Here is a 21,006-nt window from a genome sequence, read left to right on the forward strand (position 1 = left end):
AGCGACTAATTTGCCAAGTATCAATCTTTCTTTAAAAAGGGAGAAAAGACACATAAAATCACGGTAGGAAATCCAACAACACAATACTTTTGTAGTTTCTCCAAACGATTCCTTTCTCTCCCACGCCTTCTTGTTCCTCTATTCCAAGCGAGATATTCGATTTCTTAAAAACTCCTCGCCAACAAACGTTCGGTCCAGTTTCCATTTTCAGACGACGAGTCGTGCAACCTGTCGATCTTTGCATCGAATCAACCAGTTCACCTGTGAATCGTAACCACGTGCTTTAATGATCGGTTTTCCCCTTTTTCGCAGAGCGTGAAGGAGGCGACTGCTGCGAGGAACGAACAGCTCACCGAGTTGCAGAACCTCTTCGACTATTTGGAGGAACACCGGAGCCTGCAGGGTTATGAGGGCGAGAAATCGGCCCGGTGAGTTTGCACGATTTTTCTCTACGTTGCTATAAGACGCCCGGGAACGAGGAGGCAATTTACATGGGGAGCTCGTAAATCACCGTGGCCGGTAACGGGATTAAAATGAATTTCGAAGCAGGGCGACGCGATACACGAGCATTTTTAAGCTCGGTAATCGGATTCAACGCGTCCGACGCGTTTTATTAGCGCTCGATGTTTGCTCGATCGCTGATCGACGGCCAACAGGCGCAGAACCATTTCAACGTCGAATCGTGCTCCGTGACTTCTCTTTCCACTTTTCAATTTTTCTTTGTGTTTTTCTTTCTTTACTTTTTTTTTTTTTTTTTTTGCAAGATATATCGATAGCCTTCAGAGACTGAATCGCGTGAAATTTCAATTTACTATCCTCGAACGATTTTATTGGACCGTTTAGGATTAAAATTTCGGTTGATTGCTCGATTTCGTACAGTTGCTCTAAAAACTTCCGGATTCAGAAGATTTCGAGCAGCTTTGCCATCCAACATTATCTTTCTGAATATTAACTTTTGTATATATATATTTATCAAATTTTATATGCGACTATAATATATACTATTATATACAATAGTATATTAGTATACTATTACATATACTATTATATATATATACTATTATATATATTATAATCATCTTAAAATTAGAATCCTACCAAGAATATAAATGTTTTAAAAAGTCTATCTGAATCGTCTTAAAAAGAATCCTACCAAGAACATAAAAGTTTCAGAAAATCTATCTAAATCACAATTCTTTCGAGAATATAAAAGTTTTGAAGAACTGATCTAAATCAAATCTCACAAAGTACACCAGACTTGTACAAACTATGGAACGAGCCTTCATTAAGAAAAAAAAAGAGAAAAGAATTTGTCTTTGCATTCTTTACCACTCACGTTACTTTCTGTCATTGTCGACGAGCATTACACGCGCGTGTATTAAGAGCAAAGAGAGAGAGAGAGAGAGTGCAACTTGCGGGGGATGTGAAGATGCTTGGAGGTCGTCGACGAAGAGAGGCGTCGAGATCAAGTAGTCGCCGGTTGAAAGGGGAGAGAATCAATCGTGCCGATTGAAGATTGATTAGGCGGTTGCATCAACGTCCGAGATTTAGCGTGCGATGCAATTTCTTTGCCGTGTCTGCCCTTTGAGCCTGTCTCTTCGGGATCTTTGGCTTTTCTGATTCTTCGAGCACGCTGCATCAGTCCCTTTTCCTCTCACTCTCTTGCCTTCGCTCTTTCGCTCTTTCTCTCTTGTCATCCCTCTTGATACCAGATCTTACACACGTACTTACACATCTGCGCAGAGAGTATGGAGCACAGCAGTAGCGTTTCAACAATGGTGGTTTGTAAAATAGTTGTCGAGACACGAATGCTCGACGGGAATCGATGCGCGGAACAAAAGCAGGAAAAAAGCCATCGAGATTCCTTCATTTTCGAAACGTGATGTCGTCCCTCTGTTACTCCCTCTGTTACCGCGCGATATATCAGTAGCTCTCTCGCGTTTGTTTCCTCTGTTACTGTTGCTTGTATCTCCAATATGGAGCGCACAACAGTGGCTGGTTAGGTTAGGTCTGCGGTCGAATTTGATTGAATTTCTTCATTCGAGTTTGTTTCAAATAACAGGTGATTTCACATTGCGAATTGTCGTGAGATCGACGCGAAAAATCGGGAATCCTTAATTTCCATTGTATAAATAAATGATTTTAGATATTTTATTTTTCCATCGTAGAAGGTAGTTCTCGTTGAAAATTTTCTACGAAATACTTTATCTTCGTGTGTAATGTTTAACAGAGAAGTAAACGACTTGTTATGAATTATTCATGAATTTGACACTTTTCTCGCCAGGAAAACTTATTTTCTTTTCTTTTTTTTTCTTGAAATCATAATCAACCGAAATTGTAACTATGCCAAATAAAATAAAATAAAAATTAAATTAACTCTGAGAAGCGCCAGAATGTATCAACGATGCGAATGAAGCAACTGCCTCCCGTAAATTAAAGAAACCACACCAACCTATGTACATACATCGTAATTCCTTCAACACTTGGGCGCAAAACACTGCAATCCCAACCGCGAACAACATCCAGCGTCACTTATCACGAAAACAATATTCCTCGGGGATGCTTCTGGAAGCCATAAAAACGTCGTAACAATATTTCGCCGTAGCAGCCATACTCGACTTGTACATACTCCTGTTAATCGTACCAAACGAAACAAGCAACTTTCAATCGAGATAAAATCAATATTCCACCAATATCGCAGGCATCGTGATCGTGATCGGTAGCTAGTTAGCTCAAGCCATTATCAGATTTTTATCGTGATTGTCGTCCGTATCCGTTTGCTTTGTTTATAGAAACTTCTGCAAGATTCTACGATGCCACGGCTGTCATTATCGTTCGCGTATCGCGTCCTCTTCTTGCTAGCGCGGTCGTAGCCGTGCAGCCGACGACCTGGCCTGACTCGTTCCTCTCGAACGTGCGCATAAATCCCTTTATGGGCGTCGTGTCACGAATTCACTGCTTGTCGCCGATTTTATTGCACGGCGGATTGCTCGGTGTTGTCGTGGCTCTTGCGCCGGCGGAATAGCCGGCATCGAAACTTCCGGCATTCCGTCTGACACGACGACAAGCGGGGGAAAAGCGTAACCCGGGGAAAAAAGTGTAAGGTGCAGACGCTCGAAATTGTCACATCCAACGATTGTTGTTCTCTCTGTTCTCTTCCAATATTCTTCTTGGGAATTTTCGAATTTTCTTCGAGGTCTCGAAGACCTCAACTCAGTATCTCGACTTCAACGAAATATTATCCTTTCGGGAATTTTTGCCTAAAGATCGAAGTTATATAATTGTAATAATTTATTATAAATAAATTATATATATTATTATATTTATTGTATAATAGATTATTATAATTATTTACTATATATTATAATAAATCTTGTTTCTTAAAGAAATGTATGAGGAAGACTGTTCCATTCAAAATGCGTGCTATTATTCGTATATAATTTTAATATTTATTTATTAACATTATTCAGGTCTAAATCACTACCACATTCGTATAACGATCGTTAAATATCACGAAATTTAAAAATTAATTCTCAAAGTCATATTTTTCGTTCGTCATCTTCTTTCACGCACAAGCAACTCTCGTCTCTTTTTGCTTGTAATAAATAACAATCATTACTGCATACAAACGCGAAGAAACGCGGAAACAACTGAAAAGCGAAATGTTCTGGTAAAAAGACCCGACCGACTATCCGGCACACGTGCGTCGAAATAATTTCTTCTCGTAACTAACCCCCATCGTAAAAAAAAAAAGGGTAAAAAATCCACATTCACCCGGTTTCCTGTCACACGTACGCACGAAAACGTACTTTCTCCATGTGCGTGCGTACGAATCACATTGCCGCGCGAGCATTCTAGAGATTTACAGATGCGCGTGATTCGCGCTACTATATCTTCCACTTGATAATTGTCGCGAATTAGTTCAGTAAATCAGCCGAGAGTTTCCCTCTTTTTCTCTCTTCTTCGCCTTTCTTCTTCTTCTTCTTCTTCTTCTTCTTCTTCTTCTCATTAGCGTTACAGTCTGTCTGTCTGTCTGTCTCTCTTCGTTCCACTTGTTCCGCGCCGCTGCCACCTTTCTGAATCCCGAGGATAGCGTGATCGCTTCGCGTAAATAACAATTAAACGAAACCCATGGTGTATTAAGTCGGACTTTCGCCGCCCTCGTTCGCCCCCCTCCCCCCTCCCTCTTCTCAGCGGCGTGGATTATCGCGGAGAACATAAATCCCAATTACCCGCCCACGGCGCGCATAATGATCGATAATTAGCGGCGGCCGTCGCCGCCTCTGTTTCGGCCCGTTTTCACTTCCGCCTTCCATCGCGAATTTTCTCCTCGGGATCCTTCACTTTGTTGCGATCGCTCGCTGGATTCTAAACGCACGCCGCTGGGAGAAAGTCACGCAGAATTTCAGAGCATTTCGACGCTGGAACTTTGAAACGAGAGTGAAAGTCTCGATGCGCACGCAGCTGTGAAGCACGTATGTTTTTTTATGGGGGGGGGGGGGGAGAAGATTCTTGGGAATTGGAAGAATCGTCATTGGCTTTTAGAAATATTTGTAATAGTTGAACCGTGAATATCTACGAAAATTTTTACTTTTATGAATGGAATCGAAGAATATAATACAGTCAAACATCGACATCGAATAGTGATGGGTAGAAACGATTTCAGGTGAGAGGATACATCGTATTTTTAGATACCAGGATTTTGTTACACATCTCGGAATAATTTACTTATGATAACGAATGTATCTATAGTAAATTATTGATAATCACTTCCTCTGAATATTTCATTCAAAACACCGTACATCCGACTAAATAAAATTCCGAAATCTAATAAAAGAACAACCCTGGCAACAACTATGCAGCAACCTATCGAATTTTAAAATCGCGACAGAGGATAAAAGATGTAATTATAATTCAGATTCAGTTAACGAAACTAGAGAGTAGAAACTACCTACTGCTGATGAAATTTATTCGAAAGCTGACACCTAACCTAAGCAATCGTACCGATCGTAACTCGTGACACGGCAGATGACCTATCGTGCGAAACGCGCGGCGCGAATTTTGAATTTCAAATTCCAATTGCCACGGAAGGGCGATCTCCTGTCCGCGGCTATCTTCATCTAGATCGCAGATTCTCCGAGAGAATACGACGTAACATATTAATAAAATACGAGTACGCTCGGTGGCGTAGCCAATCGCTGGGAGATCGTTCGATCCTGCGGATTCGAGGTATGCCAAAGGAGGAACACGAAGATGACGATTCGATAATCGAAGCTGGAGACGACGGGCCACGACGAGATCGTCGATGCTCGTTATCGATGCATTAGCCCGTGAAGAACTCATCAAGATCGATTCTAGATCAACTGAGAGCGACGGGGGGGGAGGGGGGGGGAGAAGTTTTCTCCCGCGAGTTGATCACCTGCCCCATGTGCATGGTCATCCTTGGCGACAGGTATTGCACCTGTGATACACCTGCGACCGATCGGCCAATTTGAAAGATATTTATTGTTTCCATTCCGATTATCGGCCATCCATCTGGACCTGTTACGAATCGTTTTCCCAAAAATTGCCGGTCGCCCGGAGGCATTACGTGACTATCTGCCATCTTCCCGATTGCAGCACGAACGCGAGAATCTACTTTTAGCTGGTGCACCGCGAAAGAGATGCGCTATCGAAGATGAAATATACCCGGAAAAGGTTCCCGACTCGTTTTGAAAGAGAGTTCATTGCAGATCTTGTAATGATCTTGTAAAGAAAAGCACGACGGTGATGTTTTCGATTGGTGGTCTTTCGACTTGAACGATTCGCTTTTATGATTGAATAGAAAGAAACGCGAAAAGGACACGACAAATTGTGTTCTTTTTCTTTTTTTTTTTTTTTTTTTACAGCAGAGAAATTTTAATATTCAGCACATCTTGTCAAACAATTTTATCTGCTTTTTTAATTTAGTAGTGGAGTTCTTGCAAAAAGTATTTACAAATATTGATTTATCAAGTTCTCGAACATCATATTGTACATATTAGATATAATTTTTCTATGAAACTTTGTTATCTATTGCTAAAAAGATAACTTGTGTTTTTGGACCAAATTGTTTCTATATGTCACGCATGTACGAAATTGTATCTTCTGTAAATCTGTATCTTCTAAATCTATATTTTTTATAAAGGAAGAAATATATGATAACATATATTTCTTTTGTCCAAATATACAGTGACCATAAAAATTATTTACACATATACTGTTTTCCTAGTGAAACAGTTTTTTACTCAGATTCTACTACTATTTTGTGTAACAGTAAAGATTTCCATAATTCCATAAATAATAATTAAATAATAATTATTACTATTAAATAATAGCAAAATAATAGTTAAATGATCAGACATAATGATTAGACAATGTACAGTAGCTTCCGCAATCACTATATTTCATCTGTATCATAACGAGGTATTCCGAATGTTTCATATATTTCAACTTGCCACGAAAATGCATAAACATTTCTATCCTCAACCACTGATTCTCGGAACGCAAATTCCAACTCGCGAGCATCCTAAGCAATTCTTTCTCGCTCCTCGTTGAAGCAGAGCTTATTAAACGACCTGGCGAGGCTCTCTGATTAAAATACAAAAGAATCGAACCGCCGTTCGCCACGGCTCCACGTCAATTACAATTATGATAATTCCCGTGGCCGCGATAACGATCGTCGGATTCGTTTCACGTACATACGCAACGCGTACGCCGATTTAAATTTCCCCCCCGAGGAATATTCGTTTCATCTCGTATCCGGCTAGAGCCAACAAGAGGCGACAGCGACAACGAACGGCCACAAATCTACGGCGACGAGCCGTGCTTTTCCACCTGCTGTACCTGCTGCACGCGGAGAGAGAGACCTCCTCGCGGAACAATTATTATTCCCCGCGGATCGTCTAGGTTATTGAGCAAGGAGCAGGACTTCCGCCGTGGAATCAGATAATCTCGCGTTGCATGTGCAGCATGAGCACACCTAGGAATCCGAGTTGCTGGTGCGCATCTACCAGGCGATTCCTCGTGCATCCGTGCACGGCACCGCGCGCGGATTACAAAGTGGATGTTGCCGGCATCGATCCCGATGATTTGCGCCCGTCTCGGATTAAGCGACACTCGCTATTCAGCTTCAATCGATCGAACGGAGAGAAGATTGTTTGCGAAGAAGTTGGGAGAGGACGTTTTCGAGGACGTTGCACGCTGTTCGAACAAGAATACAAAACATTCGCGCGCTGTGAATCATGATCTAGAATAGAATTTCCGTTAGACATCATTCTCTTTAATGTTAACTAGAATTCAGAATTCAAAAGATTCATCCTGAATCGTAGGTAGGAAAGCGATTGCTGACCTGTTTTATGTTTAGCGTTCTTTAGAAACGGGTTGCATCAATCGTTTTATCGACCAGGGCAATCGAACGGCCCGTACTTTGAACACGATTGGCTAGAGCAAACTAGCAAAATAGGCTGAATCTTTGAAGTTTTTCAAGTGCAGAAACGTTACAAATTTCACTACGTACAGAATCTCCACGTTCATCGATCGCGAATTAAAGTAGTCTTTACAAGTAAAATTTATCACTCTCACGTTAGACGAGACTAGCTCACAGTCCAGTGCTGTAAAATTAAATACATTCTTAGACAGACATTCGAAGAAGCTACACTTGACCGTACGAGCGGTGCAGCCACGAGTAAGTCGCAACGTACACTTCAACAACAATTCAGACAGATCGTGAAAGTAATCGAGAGCTGGTGGGGTTCTTTTAAGACTCTTGCACACGTTGAAACATATGGCGATGCATGCATCGATTTCTAAGTTTCGTGATGCAGCGTAGATAGCTCGGCATCGGTGAATCGATAGGCAAACTGGGTCTGACGACTGGATCGTGCGTTTGATAGAAAATATTTTGAATTTTGCGACGATGTTTGGCGGTTAGTTTGAAACTAATTTGCTTTTATACTTCAGTTAAAGGATGATTCAATTTAGTTGGATAATGCTGATATGTGCTGCAGTCTGTTAACGATCAGCTGACAAACAGTTAAATTAGATTGTTTTATATGGCTGTATATTGCTACATTATTGATTATTCATCGGTACGAACATGTTCATTGAAAATTTCACGTTGATCTGAGATAAGAGCTCGTAATTAAATTTGATTGAAAACTAATTAAAACTGTAAATTTTTAATGATTTTACAGTATATAAAGTGTGATACATTTATGTATGTTCTCCAAGAATAATTGATTCATTCAATCATTCATTTGAGTAACGTACAAAATTAAAATGAAATATAAGATAAATATAATTAATATGATGCATTTAATATAAGTATAAAATCAAAGTTTTAGAAAAACGGCAAAGAATTTCCGGTATACTCGCATCTCCATACTCGTCGCAAAATAAGATCTAAGAAAACTAATAAATCACTATCAGATCGGTGTACCATTTTTGCCAGTTATAAGACTCAATAAAAAGGAAAAGAAAAAAAAGATCAGCCTCCCGTAACACGGTGTTCGGTAATATCCCGCAAGAGTATGCAGGAATGAAAATAAAAGATTAAAACGTTCACTTTCTACGGGTGTTTTTAATTTGCAACAGCCTCGCGCGGCTTTGATGATAAATTATTTAATTAGACCGGCAGGAACATCCTCCACCGATCCTTTACTTTCCACGCTCTGAGAATGTTCGGGCTTAATAATCGGCCAACTTGATTCATTACTCGGTCTTTAACCGTCCGCGGTTTAATTTCGTCTCTCGGATATGGTATATACGCAATTAGTTACGTACAGTAGGAGCTACCAGTTTAATGACGCGCAAATAAAAGTCGTATGATAAACGTGTATCTACGGGTCGTGACTAAGATATGCAGATTTTATCATTCGATTGCCGCCGTGCTGAATCTCTAATTACTCTCGGGTGGGGAGGGGGAGCTACGTGATTTCTGAAGGCGCCATGCTCATCTCTCTTCCCTCCCCTTCGTCTATAAATTTGCCCATTTTTTCTCGCCTGGTCGTTTTTACCGACCGATGATCAAGCTTTATCGTCCGGCATTAAACATCGTGCCGCGTCGTGTTCCCTATGCATAATTCAAAAATGCCCGCCAGAAAAAAAAAAAAAAAAACCACGGCCACAGGTACACGCCTGAATGAAGCTGCATCTAAATACGTACATCTGTTTCAGCCGGCGCGTATGCGGCCGATAAAGCTGACATTCCTCCATTCGTGCGGTGAAATGGAAGCACGTGTAATCGATTAGATCCAGAGGTAGGGAGGGAGGGAGGGCCATTTGAAAACAACTTTCCAGTATAGATCGAAGCGTAAAAATTCGTGGCCCCATCATCGTGGCGCGGCTTTGTGAGCGCCAGGTTACGAAGACTAGACGCGAGTGCTAATAGAAGCTAGAAGAACGGCCCGATGGAAATTGCCAATTATCGCAACCCATAACTAAGGGTCTTCCATCGAGACATAAGGTCTGCACACACGGTCCGAGGGTCTGGCAGTGCGGAGGGTCATTACGCAATAATTAGAAATTAAAAATCGAATGCATCGACGCTCCACCCTCTTCCTCACCCTGTGCCTCTATCTCTACATAGGTTTTCTCTATACCGATAGACTTACACGCCTATTTCTATCTCCCGACCGCCCTCCATCGTCTTATTTATTTCCTGCCATTTTTTCCCCACCTCTATCCTCCCCTCACTGTTCCTCTTTCGCGTTTCTTCGTACGTCCCGCGTCGAACGATCATCTCAATCATTTTGTTGCAGTTAAGCGCATCGTCAGCTGGCGAATTGCATCTCCGCGAGAATGATGCCTCGTGTACGCGATGGGTTAACGAACCTGTCTCCTCCTCTCTCGCCCTCTGTTTCCTCCGCTTCCTCCTACTACTCGTGTTACTTCTTCTTTCTTCGTTTCTTTTCTCTCTCTTCTGTTTTTACAGTTGCGACGAAAACGTGGAAGATGAATGGACGTGGAAACTGGCCGGCGGGAACAGACAGAGGCTGCTCCGATCATTGCGAAGGCAGATGACCCCATTTACACCGGTCCGTTTTATCACACTTTCATGCAGCTCGGGCATGCAGTATTCCCCGCTTGAATCAGATTTTGGTCGTTCGCTCTTTAAATGGTTTCTAGTTGTGCGAGCTGGCTGTTTTTATCCTTGAAGGATTTATTCGCTTCGGATTCTCGGAATCGGAGTCGAAGAACACTGTGCTGAAACTATCAAAGCGCTCTATCGCGCACGTTTTCGCTTCTCTTCTGCACATTTTCTGCATGAAAAATTCAAAGTGAAATCGCACGATATTTTCCGTTCCCGAGAAGTATTTTCAATTGCATACTTAATTAGCTACGCTTGCTCTACACTACAAAGTATTGGGGCATTTACGACTGAAAGTTCCATTTGAATCATTCTTCGAAATTTCATCATTCAGGTTAGATTCGAATTCTCTTCAATTCTGATTAGTTATTCGTCTTTTTATCTCTCTGTCATCTTAAAGATACTTTATCTTTGTCTTTGTAAGTTTGATCAATATCAGTGTACAATTTCTATTTGTACCTCAGACAAATTGATTTTTGTCTACTCGAAAGAGCAGACTTTTATCTGAATATTTTCCAAGAGTCCAAGGAATATTCAAATGTGTCGGGTAGAAACGCAAGAGTCTATCGTTTGCACAATTTCTCACAACATGATAGAAAGTTGTTGTATCAGTTTCAACGGGCATAAATCGTTGCACGGAGTGATCTATCGCGGGGGAAGGCTTGTAAAACGTGAAGAGTAAGTAATAATGTAAATAGTCCGACAGTTCGTATGCAATTAAGAAGAAGGGGTCGCGAACCGCAGGTGCATCTGATCGTGGAATTTTCACACGAGAATGAAAGGTAACCCCGCTCTATGAATCTTATCAAGGCAATCGCTATTATTCCGCCATTTCTCCTCGCATTTGCATAAGCTATGAAATAACACGGCACATCCGAGCCTCGTAAAAATTGCAAATTGAAGCTCGTTATCCTCGAAACGTTCCGTTCGGATGCTGATTTTATAAATTTCCAATTATCCGAGTCAGCAGGTGTAAACGTGTGTTTCGAAAATTATTATATTCTATTATTACGTTGTATCATACGTGTCCGAGCTACGCTGTTCGAAAGAAACTAGAGAGAAACTAGAGAGAAACTAGAGAGATAATGTTACGAGAATGTTGATGTTCTAAACTGGTCGTGGATTTTTATGCTGCGAATCTTTAGCAATTATCGGACCACTCGCGGATCTTTGTTATCTTCTCGTTTCTATGAAACTGAACGTCACTATATTATTTTATAGTAACAACGTTGCTATATTATTTTTCTCTTTAAATTTAACAAGGAGTTGTTTACTGTGCTTGCTCTGAAAGTCAGTATTGTATAATTGACAAAACGTAAGAAGCATTGTATTTTTTGCACTTTAAATAATACCACACGTTAACCCAACAATTTATCCGTTCGTAATTTCGTGGAATTTGAAGTCTCGTTGAAATCTAGAAAAAAAACCCTCGACTGTTCTCAAGACCATTCAATTCGCATAAGTATCTCTCTCTTTCCCGAGAAACAAAAAAACAAAAAGAAAAAAATCACGCTTTTTTCAACTCGCCCCGAAGGAAAGTTTCGCGATTAATGCCGAAAGCAACGACGACGAGCGACCGCCAAGAGAGAGAGTAATTAAAAAATTATCTCTTGGGCGGCGAACAGAACGCGCAGCGCACGATGGAAGAAGAAAGCACACGTGCACCCGTGAATTTCCAGTGACTAATCGCGCACACCTATAAAAGGCGCTCGAGCCACAGGTATATTTATCCGTGGCGTTTCCACGTGGGAAAGAAATCGTTCTTCCTTGGTTCGAGTAACGCCCAAGGAACTGGTTTCCATCGTTCTTCGTCTCCACCTCTTCCACCTAACGCTTCGTTTCTCTCTCTCTCTCTCTCTCTCTCTCTCTCTCCACGACTCTCGCCTCTTTCTCACTCGCCATCTCCTAGCTTCGTTTCTCGTCCTTCTCGCTCGTATCCACGACCACACGGCGTCCGAGAGTTTTACGAGTTTCTAATGAGAAGGGGTTGCAGCACACCGCGTGGAGAACGCCGCGCGTAATCTTCCTCGCCGTGTGTATGCTCTAGAATACGCTCGATCCTTTACGACACGTACAGGATCGCCAAGCGATCTTCACGTTTTTTTTCCTTTGCCCCTCTCTCTCTCTCTTCGCTCTAACCCTTCTTGCGTGGCTCCGATGTAATCATCTCGAATAGAATCTGCACTAAATTGGACGTCTCAGTTAATTAGTATCGACAAGATTATTGCTCCCTCTCGTCGTCTTATCCTCTCGCCAAGGTTGATTTATATGCAGATAGGATTAATTGGATAATTAAAAGGATTCGGGTAGTTACATGTCAGAGTCGTAATAAACAGAACATAACGTCGAGACAGGCGTGCAGTGACTGTTTATTGAATTGTTCGAGTGAACGAGTGATTGATGAAATTATCGGTGCAACGCGAGTCTTGAATTTTCAAATAAATTTCGAATAAATTTCGTTCATAACGTTCATTTCGACTCACGAATGCAGTTCGAAGTTTAGTTAACAATTATTTCAGAAAAACATCTAACGAAACGTTAATGGTTATTGGAAGACATTTGGTAACTAGAATAATTAAAAATCTTCTTTTTTTTTTTGTCTAATTTTTTCGTGTATAGAAATGCTCGTGTGTAGAGATGATATAAAATCATCGAATTTATTTCAGTTTTCATTGAACGAATGAACTGTTATTCGAATGACTTAAAAGTACAATCACGTCATGTAAGTATAAACAGAAGATGGAAATCCTTTCCAACACTAGAAGAATCAAAACTATACGTCAACAAATTGACAAATACTGCTCTTTACTCCAAATACAATTCGACTTTACTCCAAATACAATCGTAGCACCTCGACTTCGTAATCATAAATTTAAAATTCTAGCGAATTATTTTCTTTGTCAAATCCTTTGGAAGAAATGAATATAACATTACAGCAAAATAACACTAAAGATAATACATTTTCAGCATTGAAATACCTAATTCAAATTAGAACAAATTATTTTCTTCGGCAATCATTTTCAAGGAAACGATGAAACCAACCAAGACGCTGACGCCTCCAATGTTCGAAATATCGAATCCGCATGAAACAGCTTGTACGCGTAACGAAAAGAGGTAAAGTGGCTCGGCATCGAACGTTAGCTTAGCACGATCGCTTGTACCACGTCGCTATCATCGTTTGCGCGATGTCTGTACCGTATCGAAGATGATGCAAAAATAACGGAATATCTATTCGTCGAGGTAGCAAACGGGAGACGACGGCGGCGAAAGAAAACACTTGTCGCCAGCACGACAAATATGTTTCGCGTTGAATGCATAAGATATGAAGAATTTTTTATCCTTCGGCCATCTAGCATAGAACAATGTTTCTTCTGCTTTAAATTACACGGTCGCTCCTCCTCCGCGACTTCTAACACGCGTTGCCAACGTAAATATTACGAAACGACGGTCTAAACGTTGGCAAACCTCCGCCTCGTGGTGAATTTCAAAAGCGAGCGACGACAACTGCCGGCTGACTTTTTCAAAAAACATTCCCGATTCGAATATATTAGCCGCGGTGTATGTTCGTTTCTTTCCTCGACCGCAGTTCCCGGCTTCAGACCGGGACCACTTCACTCCGCTGTACCACGTCATTCTCTGTTTGTTCGCGCGGCATTTCTAAGCACAACGTGTGTTCCCTCGGTTTGCTGCAACCTCGCCGATCTGACTGCGACTGAACACCGTTTATACACGCCCACGTGAACGTGCATACACGAACATCTCCATTCGTTGCGTGCCCGCGCGCCGTTCAATCTATCCACTATTTCCCCCGCGAACCTACTCATAATGTTTTCAAAGTACCTACGTATTCGCTCGATGTCTTCGCTCGTGTTTTCTCCGGTGCCAGTGAATTCGAAGGGAACAACGGTGCGCGATTAGCAGCGCAGATTCGATTTTTCCGCGAATTGCTGCGTTTTTTTTTTTTTTTGCGCGTATAATTGGAGAAATCTGAGTCTGTAGTGTTGAGATTTGAAACTTGATGTTAATTCGCTAGAGCGAATATATTTTAGATGTTTTTGTTTTTGAATGGTTTTGTGTTATTACATGCCTCTTACGCGTCATTGGACTTTTTTTTCATTCTAGCGTGGTTACATGGAAATTCGCAGTCTAATTGCGATTCTATTAAAGATAATATCGTATTTGGTGGATATATGGATGTAATGTTTCATTAAAAGTATTAAAATGCAATGTTGCACAAAATGCGCATAATATAGGGAAATATTACATACGTACAGTGTTCTCTGTATGACATTTATACATGTATCGCGTGAAACAATCTTTTTTACCGAGGTTCTACTTTCTAAAGTCACACTTTCAATCTGTCATATAAAAATCCACGATTTATTTCACAGTTCGAATTCGATTTGATTTGACAATTTCTATAAATTTTCCATTCCTCGCAAGAATAGGGATTCTCAATTCTCATAGAATTTTATTAAGAATTTTCTTGAAATACAAATAACTCTCGTACGCGAGTTATCGCATTAAGATATAAATTATGTAGATAGAGTAAAATTTCATTATGAATAACTCAGGATCAATTAGCCACGTTGCTCGAGGATTGCATAAAACGATTTTTATACGTGACCTCGATCGCGAGATATCATCGGCCATCGGTTCCGCTTTTTCCTTTTTCATTTTTTTTTTTTTTTTTTTTTCCGTACGTAATAACTCTTTCATGATTGCACGACATCGATTATCTTAATAACATGTTCGAACCAGCAGCTTCTGAATTAAATAATTAACATTCCGACGCTTGTGAGTTGAACGCAGCGATCGCAGATGCAATTTCGTTCGCTTACAAAGGATCGATTAACGATCTTCGCGAAGAATCTCGCTTCGATCGTGAAAACTAAGCTTGTTAGAAATCATCGTTATGAATGTGAGCTGTTGATTTCATTAAATATCGTATTTTCTACTGTGATTTGACGTAATTAATAGTAATTTATCAATATAATCGTATGTAATATAATTGTATAGCGAGGCGAGTAATTGACGTGATAGACAGGTAAAATATTGTCGAAGCTAAGGCTAATAATGATGACAAGATTAATTGTATGGTTGGCATTTTTTTCTCCCGGTAGGTGTTAAATTGATATGCAATTAAATCGACATTATATGTGAGCAATGGAAATATTCTGTTTGAAAGAATAGAACGTTTACAAAAAATGCGACACTGTTCAAAAGTTCATTAAATTCATTCATTGATAATTAGCGTGGGAATATTTACATAGAAGACGAATTAAACAACTATTTCAGAATATCTTAAATAATAATTCGTTTCTAGAAATAATAATTTCAAGCAATTCCTGATCAATATTCATAGTAATTGAACAAGATCTGGAAGAATTACACAAATTATTAGCGATTAAATTCAAAAATTAAAAGGATATAGTATGCAGCAAAATGCAGCTAAAAGATATGTGTGTATATTTTACTAAGGTGGCGCGTCCGAGAATAGGCAGCATGTATATAGAAAAATTTAATTTCCTGTATTACAAGCGGCTTAATTACTTCGGCTTCGTAATATGTTGCATAAAAACGGAAGATTACAATTAATGATAAGGAACGTACGTATCCTATCTTTCTATATTTATCTTCGCGCGGTGTGTTCCTTACGTGTTGTCCTTTACTTCGTGTCATGCATCGTTTAGCAAATTATAGCGCAATAAAGATGTAACGTACGATACGTAGTAAAGAAGTTATTATTATATAACTGATTACGTATAAATTAGAAAATTACAAAAGAAACACCTCGCACCCCGAGCCTGAAATTTTCTACCTTCTCTACGTGCAAGTGTCCGTCTCTACGTGATTGTACATTATATCGTCTGGTATTTACATTCTATTAAATCATTTGTATTGATTAAGATTACGTCGACGAAATGAGACAAATTGCTTAGCAACACAGTGAGTACATACTCGCAGGAGAATATTAAAATTAAAACTATTTCGAATTTTTAAATTATAGAGTGGTATCTGCAAATTATTTTGAACATCACTGTACATGAAAACACACGGTAAATTTAAATTAAAAAAAAAAAAGGAAACAAACTATAGAATTACACGTATCAATTATTTTATACGTTACTAAAATAATCAAATATTATTCGTATTTCACTATAGAAAAATCTCCTTCGCAATTCGAACGAAGTTCCTAAATTATGCCAGCGAGCTACATTAAACGTCACACCGAACGAATTAAACAACAATATGGGAATATTGCGTGCGTTTGTCGTAACGAAGTCCAGCATTGAAAACAATCCCGACTTTTATCTACATTACATTCATTGCTGTTTGTTTGCTTAAAGCTTTCTGCAAAAAACACGATACCGCATATATTTCAACGGAAGATTCATCAAGCCAAGAATTCCAAAGAATACCGGAGATCGATCGATCGATCATTCGACTCGAGCAAGGTTTTGCCGAAATTTTTAAACATCGGTTCTTAATCCAGCGGTCAAACAACCGAGCAGAAAGAAGTCGTTGCTAATTCACGAAAACAGCCTAACTGCCGGTTGCCGGTTCCTCCTTCTTCGAGGAGGAGAAACATGATGCAACCTCACCCGGTTGCAGATTATCAGCAACCCCTTATCCGAACGCGTGCTGTGTAATCATTCGATTAAAATTACACGAACAGCATCGACACAGCGGCAGATGCCGCTTCGAAAACGAATCGATTTCGAATACAACACGAACCTGTACAACTCCGGATCTGTTTGTCTTTTCAGACAGCACGTGCATCACGCTATAATGATCGATACGATCGATATCGTGCGAACATCTTCGCCGATGGCAATCTTTTGAATGACGGATCTTCTCGTGCACACGGTGTATCCGGCTTGAACGCATATTTCGAGTTTTGCGAGTTTGGTGAAATTTCATGTATTCCGAGGATATTCCTTTAAACGTTTAGACGAATGATTATTTATTTAGACAAGTGATTGAGAGAGGAATTGAAATAAATGTGTATTACAGTTTGAAAGTACGATATGATTAATGTACAAGCTTGTGTATATTTTTATAGGTATAACAATTAAGGCTTGTTTTAATCTGTAATATATCTGCCGTCTGTTATCGAGATAACTTGATAAAATCATGTCTGTGTATAGTAATTTCTATAGACGCGTATTTGTGAAATAACTAACTGAAAATTACTATACACAGATTTGATAAAATGTATTTGTGAAATAAGTAACCTAAACTAATGGAAACAATATTAAAAATTTATCTCTACATAAAAATTGTTTTACGTAAAAATATTTTTGTTTTAGACACTTAGTATCGTATATAAACTTTTATGTCTCAATACACAGTACCATATTTAAAATTCAATTTATGTAATATATAAATTTAAAATTTATATTTACTGTCTTGAATTTAAATATAATTATGTATTGCGGTTATGAAGATATAAATTTACAATATATTTATATATTCAAATTTATCTGAATATCCTAAAGAACTTTTATTAAATTTTTAATTACTTCGAAGTGTATATAATATACTACAAAATTTCTTTTAGAAATTGATCAACAAGTTATTTTAAGGAATTAGTTAATTTATTCTACCATGGATACCTCTGTTAAGCTCAATTACTTTCAAACTACAATTATCAAATATTTCCCACGCTATACAATGCGTACATAATCACAACGTAACAGAGATCAAAATTACGGAAACAATTATACTTTTACGTGAACGTTTCCAGCAAAATCATCACACGATTTCCATATTCTTCCACCCATATTCTGTTAATCGCGTACGAAATAAGCGTAGTATATTAATAAAAACGCACGATAAAACCACTGGTCTTGAATATTGTAATTTATTAATTACGGGGATAATAACACGGTGGATAACGGCGTGAACGCCATTTCGAAAGCGTTTCATTTTATAATATTCTTTGAACTGCTCTCGCTTCCCGAGATATTTACTCAATATATTATATCTTCGTCGAGAATCTCTCGTTATGCCTACCGGCAACAACCGATCCAGTGATCACACCTGAAATTTAAAAGTTAATGGTCCTGTCACTTTGACAGATCAAACATCCAGTAATTCTTACGACTGACGAAACATCTCGAATGTCCTAGATGACAATGTAAATATAAGGCGTCCCAAACGGTTCCAGTTTGTTTTGAGAGTAAAAAGAAGAAAGAGCGAGCAAACGAAAATTTGAAACTGGTATGTTAGCTTTTGTGTGCAAGAAACTTCTGTATTTTTTACCAAGAAGAATATCTTTTACCAAGTGTCTTTGCTTTTCTCAATATTATTGCTTTAAAATTCCTCAGGATAATCTAACGACGTGATGCGAATATTACTAATTCAAGAATCAGAAAATTTTCCCAAAATTTCTATCACTTTTGAAAAAATTGTTCGTTCTCACCAAAGGATGCCTTGTCGCAAAGAAATTATTTATTTCACGATACATTATGTTACTTTGTTGGTTTGTCATTTTTAAAAATATTTACGAGCATATATGTTTACACGAAATTTTTTCCTTTGTTCTAGTCATAAAATATACTAGCACCGTGAGATAAAAACACACTTAGAACATCATGTGTAAGAAACACGAGAGACTCGTGTACGAATAATTGCACAAAAAGTTTTCACAATTATCTACGTTGCATTTTTCTGTACCCGTATAAAAACTGTCGGCATGATTAACGTGTAAGATAGTCACAGTTAGGTAACTACAGTGCATTATGTTCACGATGACAAACATTAAATAATATAGCGAACGATGTTTCCCATTTATAGCATTTCTGTGAAGATATGACGATTCCTACGAACGAGATTCAAAGATATTTTCATATTTCAATCTTCATTATATACCACAATATTTGATATTTGAACTTTCGAATTTTAGTGATATATTTTAATCAGAGTTAAAAGTATTTTTCATAAAAATATCAACGCTGTGATAAATAATATTTATCAGCGAATATCTGTGAAATGTACAGAACCCTTTTCATCGCGAATTGAAGAAACGACTCAGAAAATTGAATTCATATCCATTACAAAACAGTTCGATAAAAATATCAAATATGCGACTTTCAATTGGAGTATCGAATTATTAATTCGCTCTTTAATTATATTTTATATTATATTATATTGTCATTACGCGTCTCGTCGATAAATTTCGCGTATCTTCGTGCTTCGAAGATATCGTGGAATCTTCGAACGGAAACACCTGCTTGCACGTACACACGTAGGTTGCCTTTCAGTTACAATGTCTCTCCAATATTCAGAATTTTTTATGTCGACTACAAGGTATAATTAAGATTATCAAAAGGGGAATTATATGGAATTAAATATTTCTCTCTGATTACGCGCGTCTGTTTAAGATTCGTCCCGACGAATGCTGCTGCTGCTAATCCGACGACCATTTTTGCTCGTGACGCGACACACCGCGAGTATTATTATTCCGTTGTCGTAAATATCCCGCCACGAGCGCAATTCTGTTTCTACGAAGCAATTACGATGAAGTTAATCTCATGCTAGGAAAAATCAGAGCTCGATGTGTGAGCTACACGCGCATTAACATACGCGAAGAGATTATCTCAAAACATTCTGATTCTTTCGTTGCTGCTTTTCCTGCAGCTTTTTGCTCGAGATTCGAGGAATTTTCATCTTCTAACGAGCGAATATGATAATGTCACATTTTATTATGCATTCAACTGGTATTAGCTACGTGTATTACAGAGGAGCAGGGAGCTGAGTTTACTTCTCAGAATTCTAAGAGCGACAATAAAAATGATATTTGTATCGTTTGTTAGGAAGAAAAAATTTAACGAAAACTATGATATTTATTCACTTTGTTTTTCTTTCCTTTTTAATTTATATGGATTCCTTCTTTCCAATTAAAAAATCATTACTTTAGATTAGATATCACGAAAAAAGATTATACTCGCACGTTTCGTTAAAAAAATTTCTTAATCACAATGTTCGAGTGAACATCACTTATAATGTTAGAGTTTCGTCGAAAATTCTTTTCTATTTCTTCATCACGGTATGAAAATATATCACGACATATTTATAAAAAAAAAAAGAGGATAAATTTCAATTCTATCGTATAATTCTTCATCTTGACCACTGTTTCGAAATTCTTAATCAAAAAGTCTTAAATAAGATGTAAAGAAAAAAAAGAGAGACTTAATTATACATTTTCAAACTACACATACAGAGTCGCACTCCTTAGTTCATTCCATTGAACTCTTTCAGAAAATTATCAAATCCTTTCAATTCGCTAGAAACAATTCACTTCTCTCATAATGAACAAACTAGACAAAGACAAAGAGAAAGAATTATCACGTAAATATTTATAAGAAATATTACACAGATATTATGTAAATTGTCATGTATATGCATTTACACAAAGACACTATTATCCCTTTTAATGTTTTCACGCAATCTGCATTTTCTCGTTCGTTTCGATTTAGCTTCTGCTCTGTTATTTCGCTCAGGAATCAATTGATTTCGCTCGGGCGCATATGCGTTAATAAGCGCGTGAAAACTTCCAGATTACTGGACGTGCAGGGCCAACAGTGTCGTTAATTTATCTGACCTCGCGTATGGCTGCTCTTCTATGTGCCCGTTACTCGTTGGCAAATGCACGTAGCGAAACTATTATATTTCTCGATATCGGTCCCCAATAAATTCGAGGATCATCTGGAGCACGCCAGTGATAAGCGAATCACCAGCTTGCTGCAATATCTCATTCGGTGTTGCAACTCTTCTATGTACTGGTTATTTCTGTCGTTAGAAAACCTCGTTTATTCTTCGCGGCTAACTTGAATGACTATGCTGTTGTTAGATGTTGGAAAAAATAAATGAGGATCACTTCAATATGAAAA

The 21,006-nt window shown here is 38.6% G+C and overlaps 1 protein-coding gene across 1 annotated transcript in view; it reads left to right on the forward strand.

The window, feature by feature from the left end:
• Positions 1 to 306: 306 nt before the first annotated feature.
• Positions 307 to 21,006, forward strand: part of LOC122535390 (UPF0489 protein C5orf22 homolog) — a gene marked incomplete at its 5' end in the record, with an annotated part of 145,434 nt that continues 124,734 nt past the window's right edge. The window contains one exon of the mRNA XM_043666880.1: positions 307 to 428. Within this exon, the coding sequence (XP_043522815.1) occupies positions 307 to 428 (122 nt within the window). The remainder of the gene's footprint in view (positions 429 to 21,006) is intronic.

The sequence above is a fragment of the Frieseomelitta varia genome, unplaced genomic scaffold (genome assembly GCF_011392965.1).
Source record: "Frieseomelitta varia isolate USP_RPSP 00005682 unplaced genomic scaffold, Fvar_1.2 scaffold_713, whole genome shotgun sequence".
Classification (NCBI taxonomy): Eukaryota; Metazoa; Arthropoda; class Insecta; order Hymenoptera; family Apidae; genus Frieseomelitta; species Frieseomelitta varia.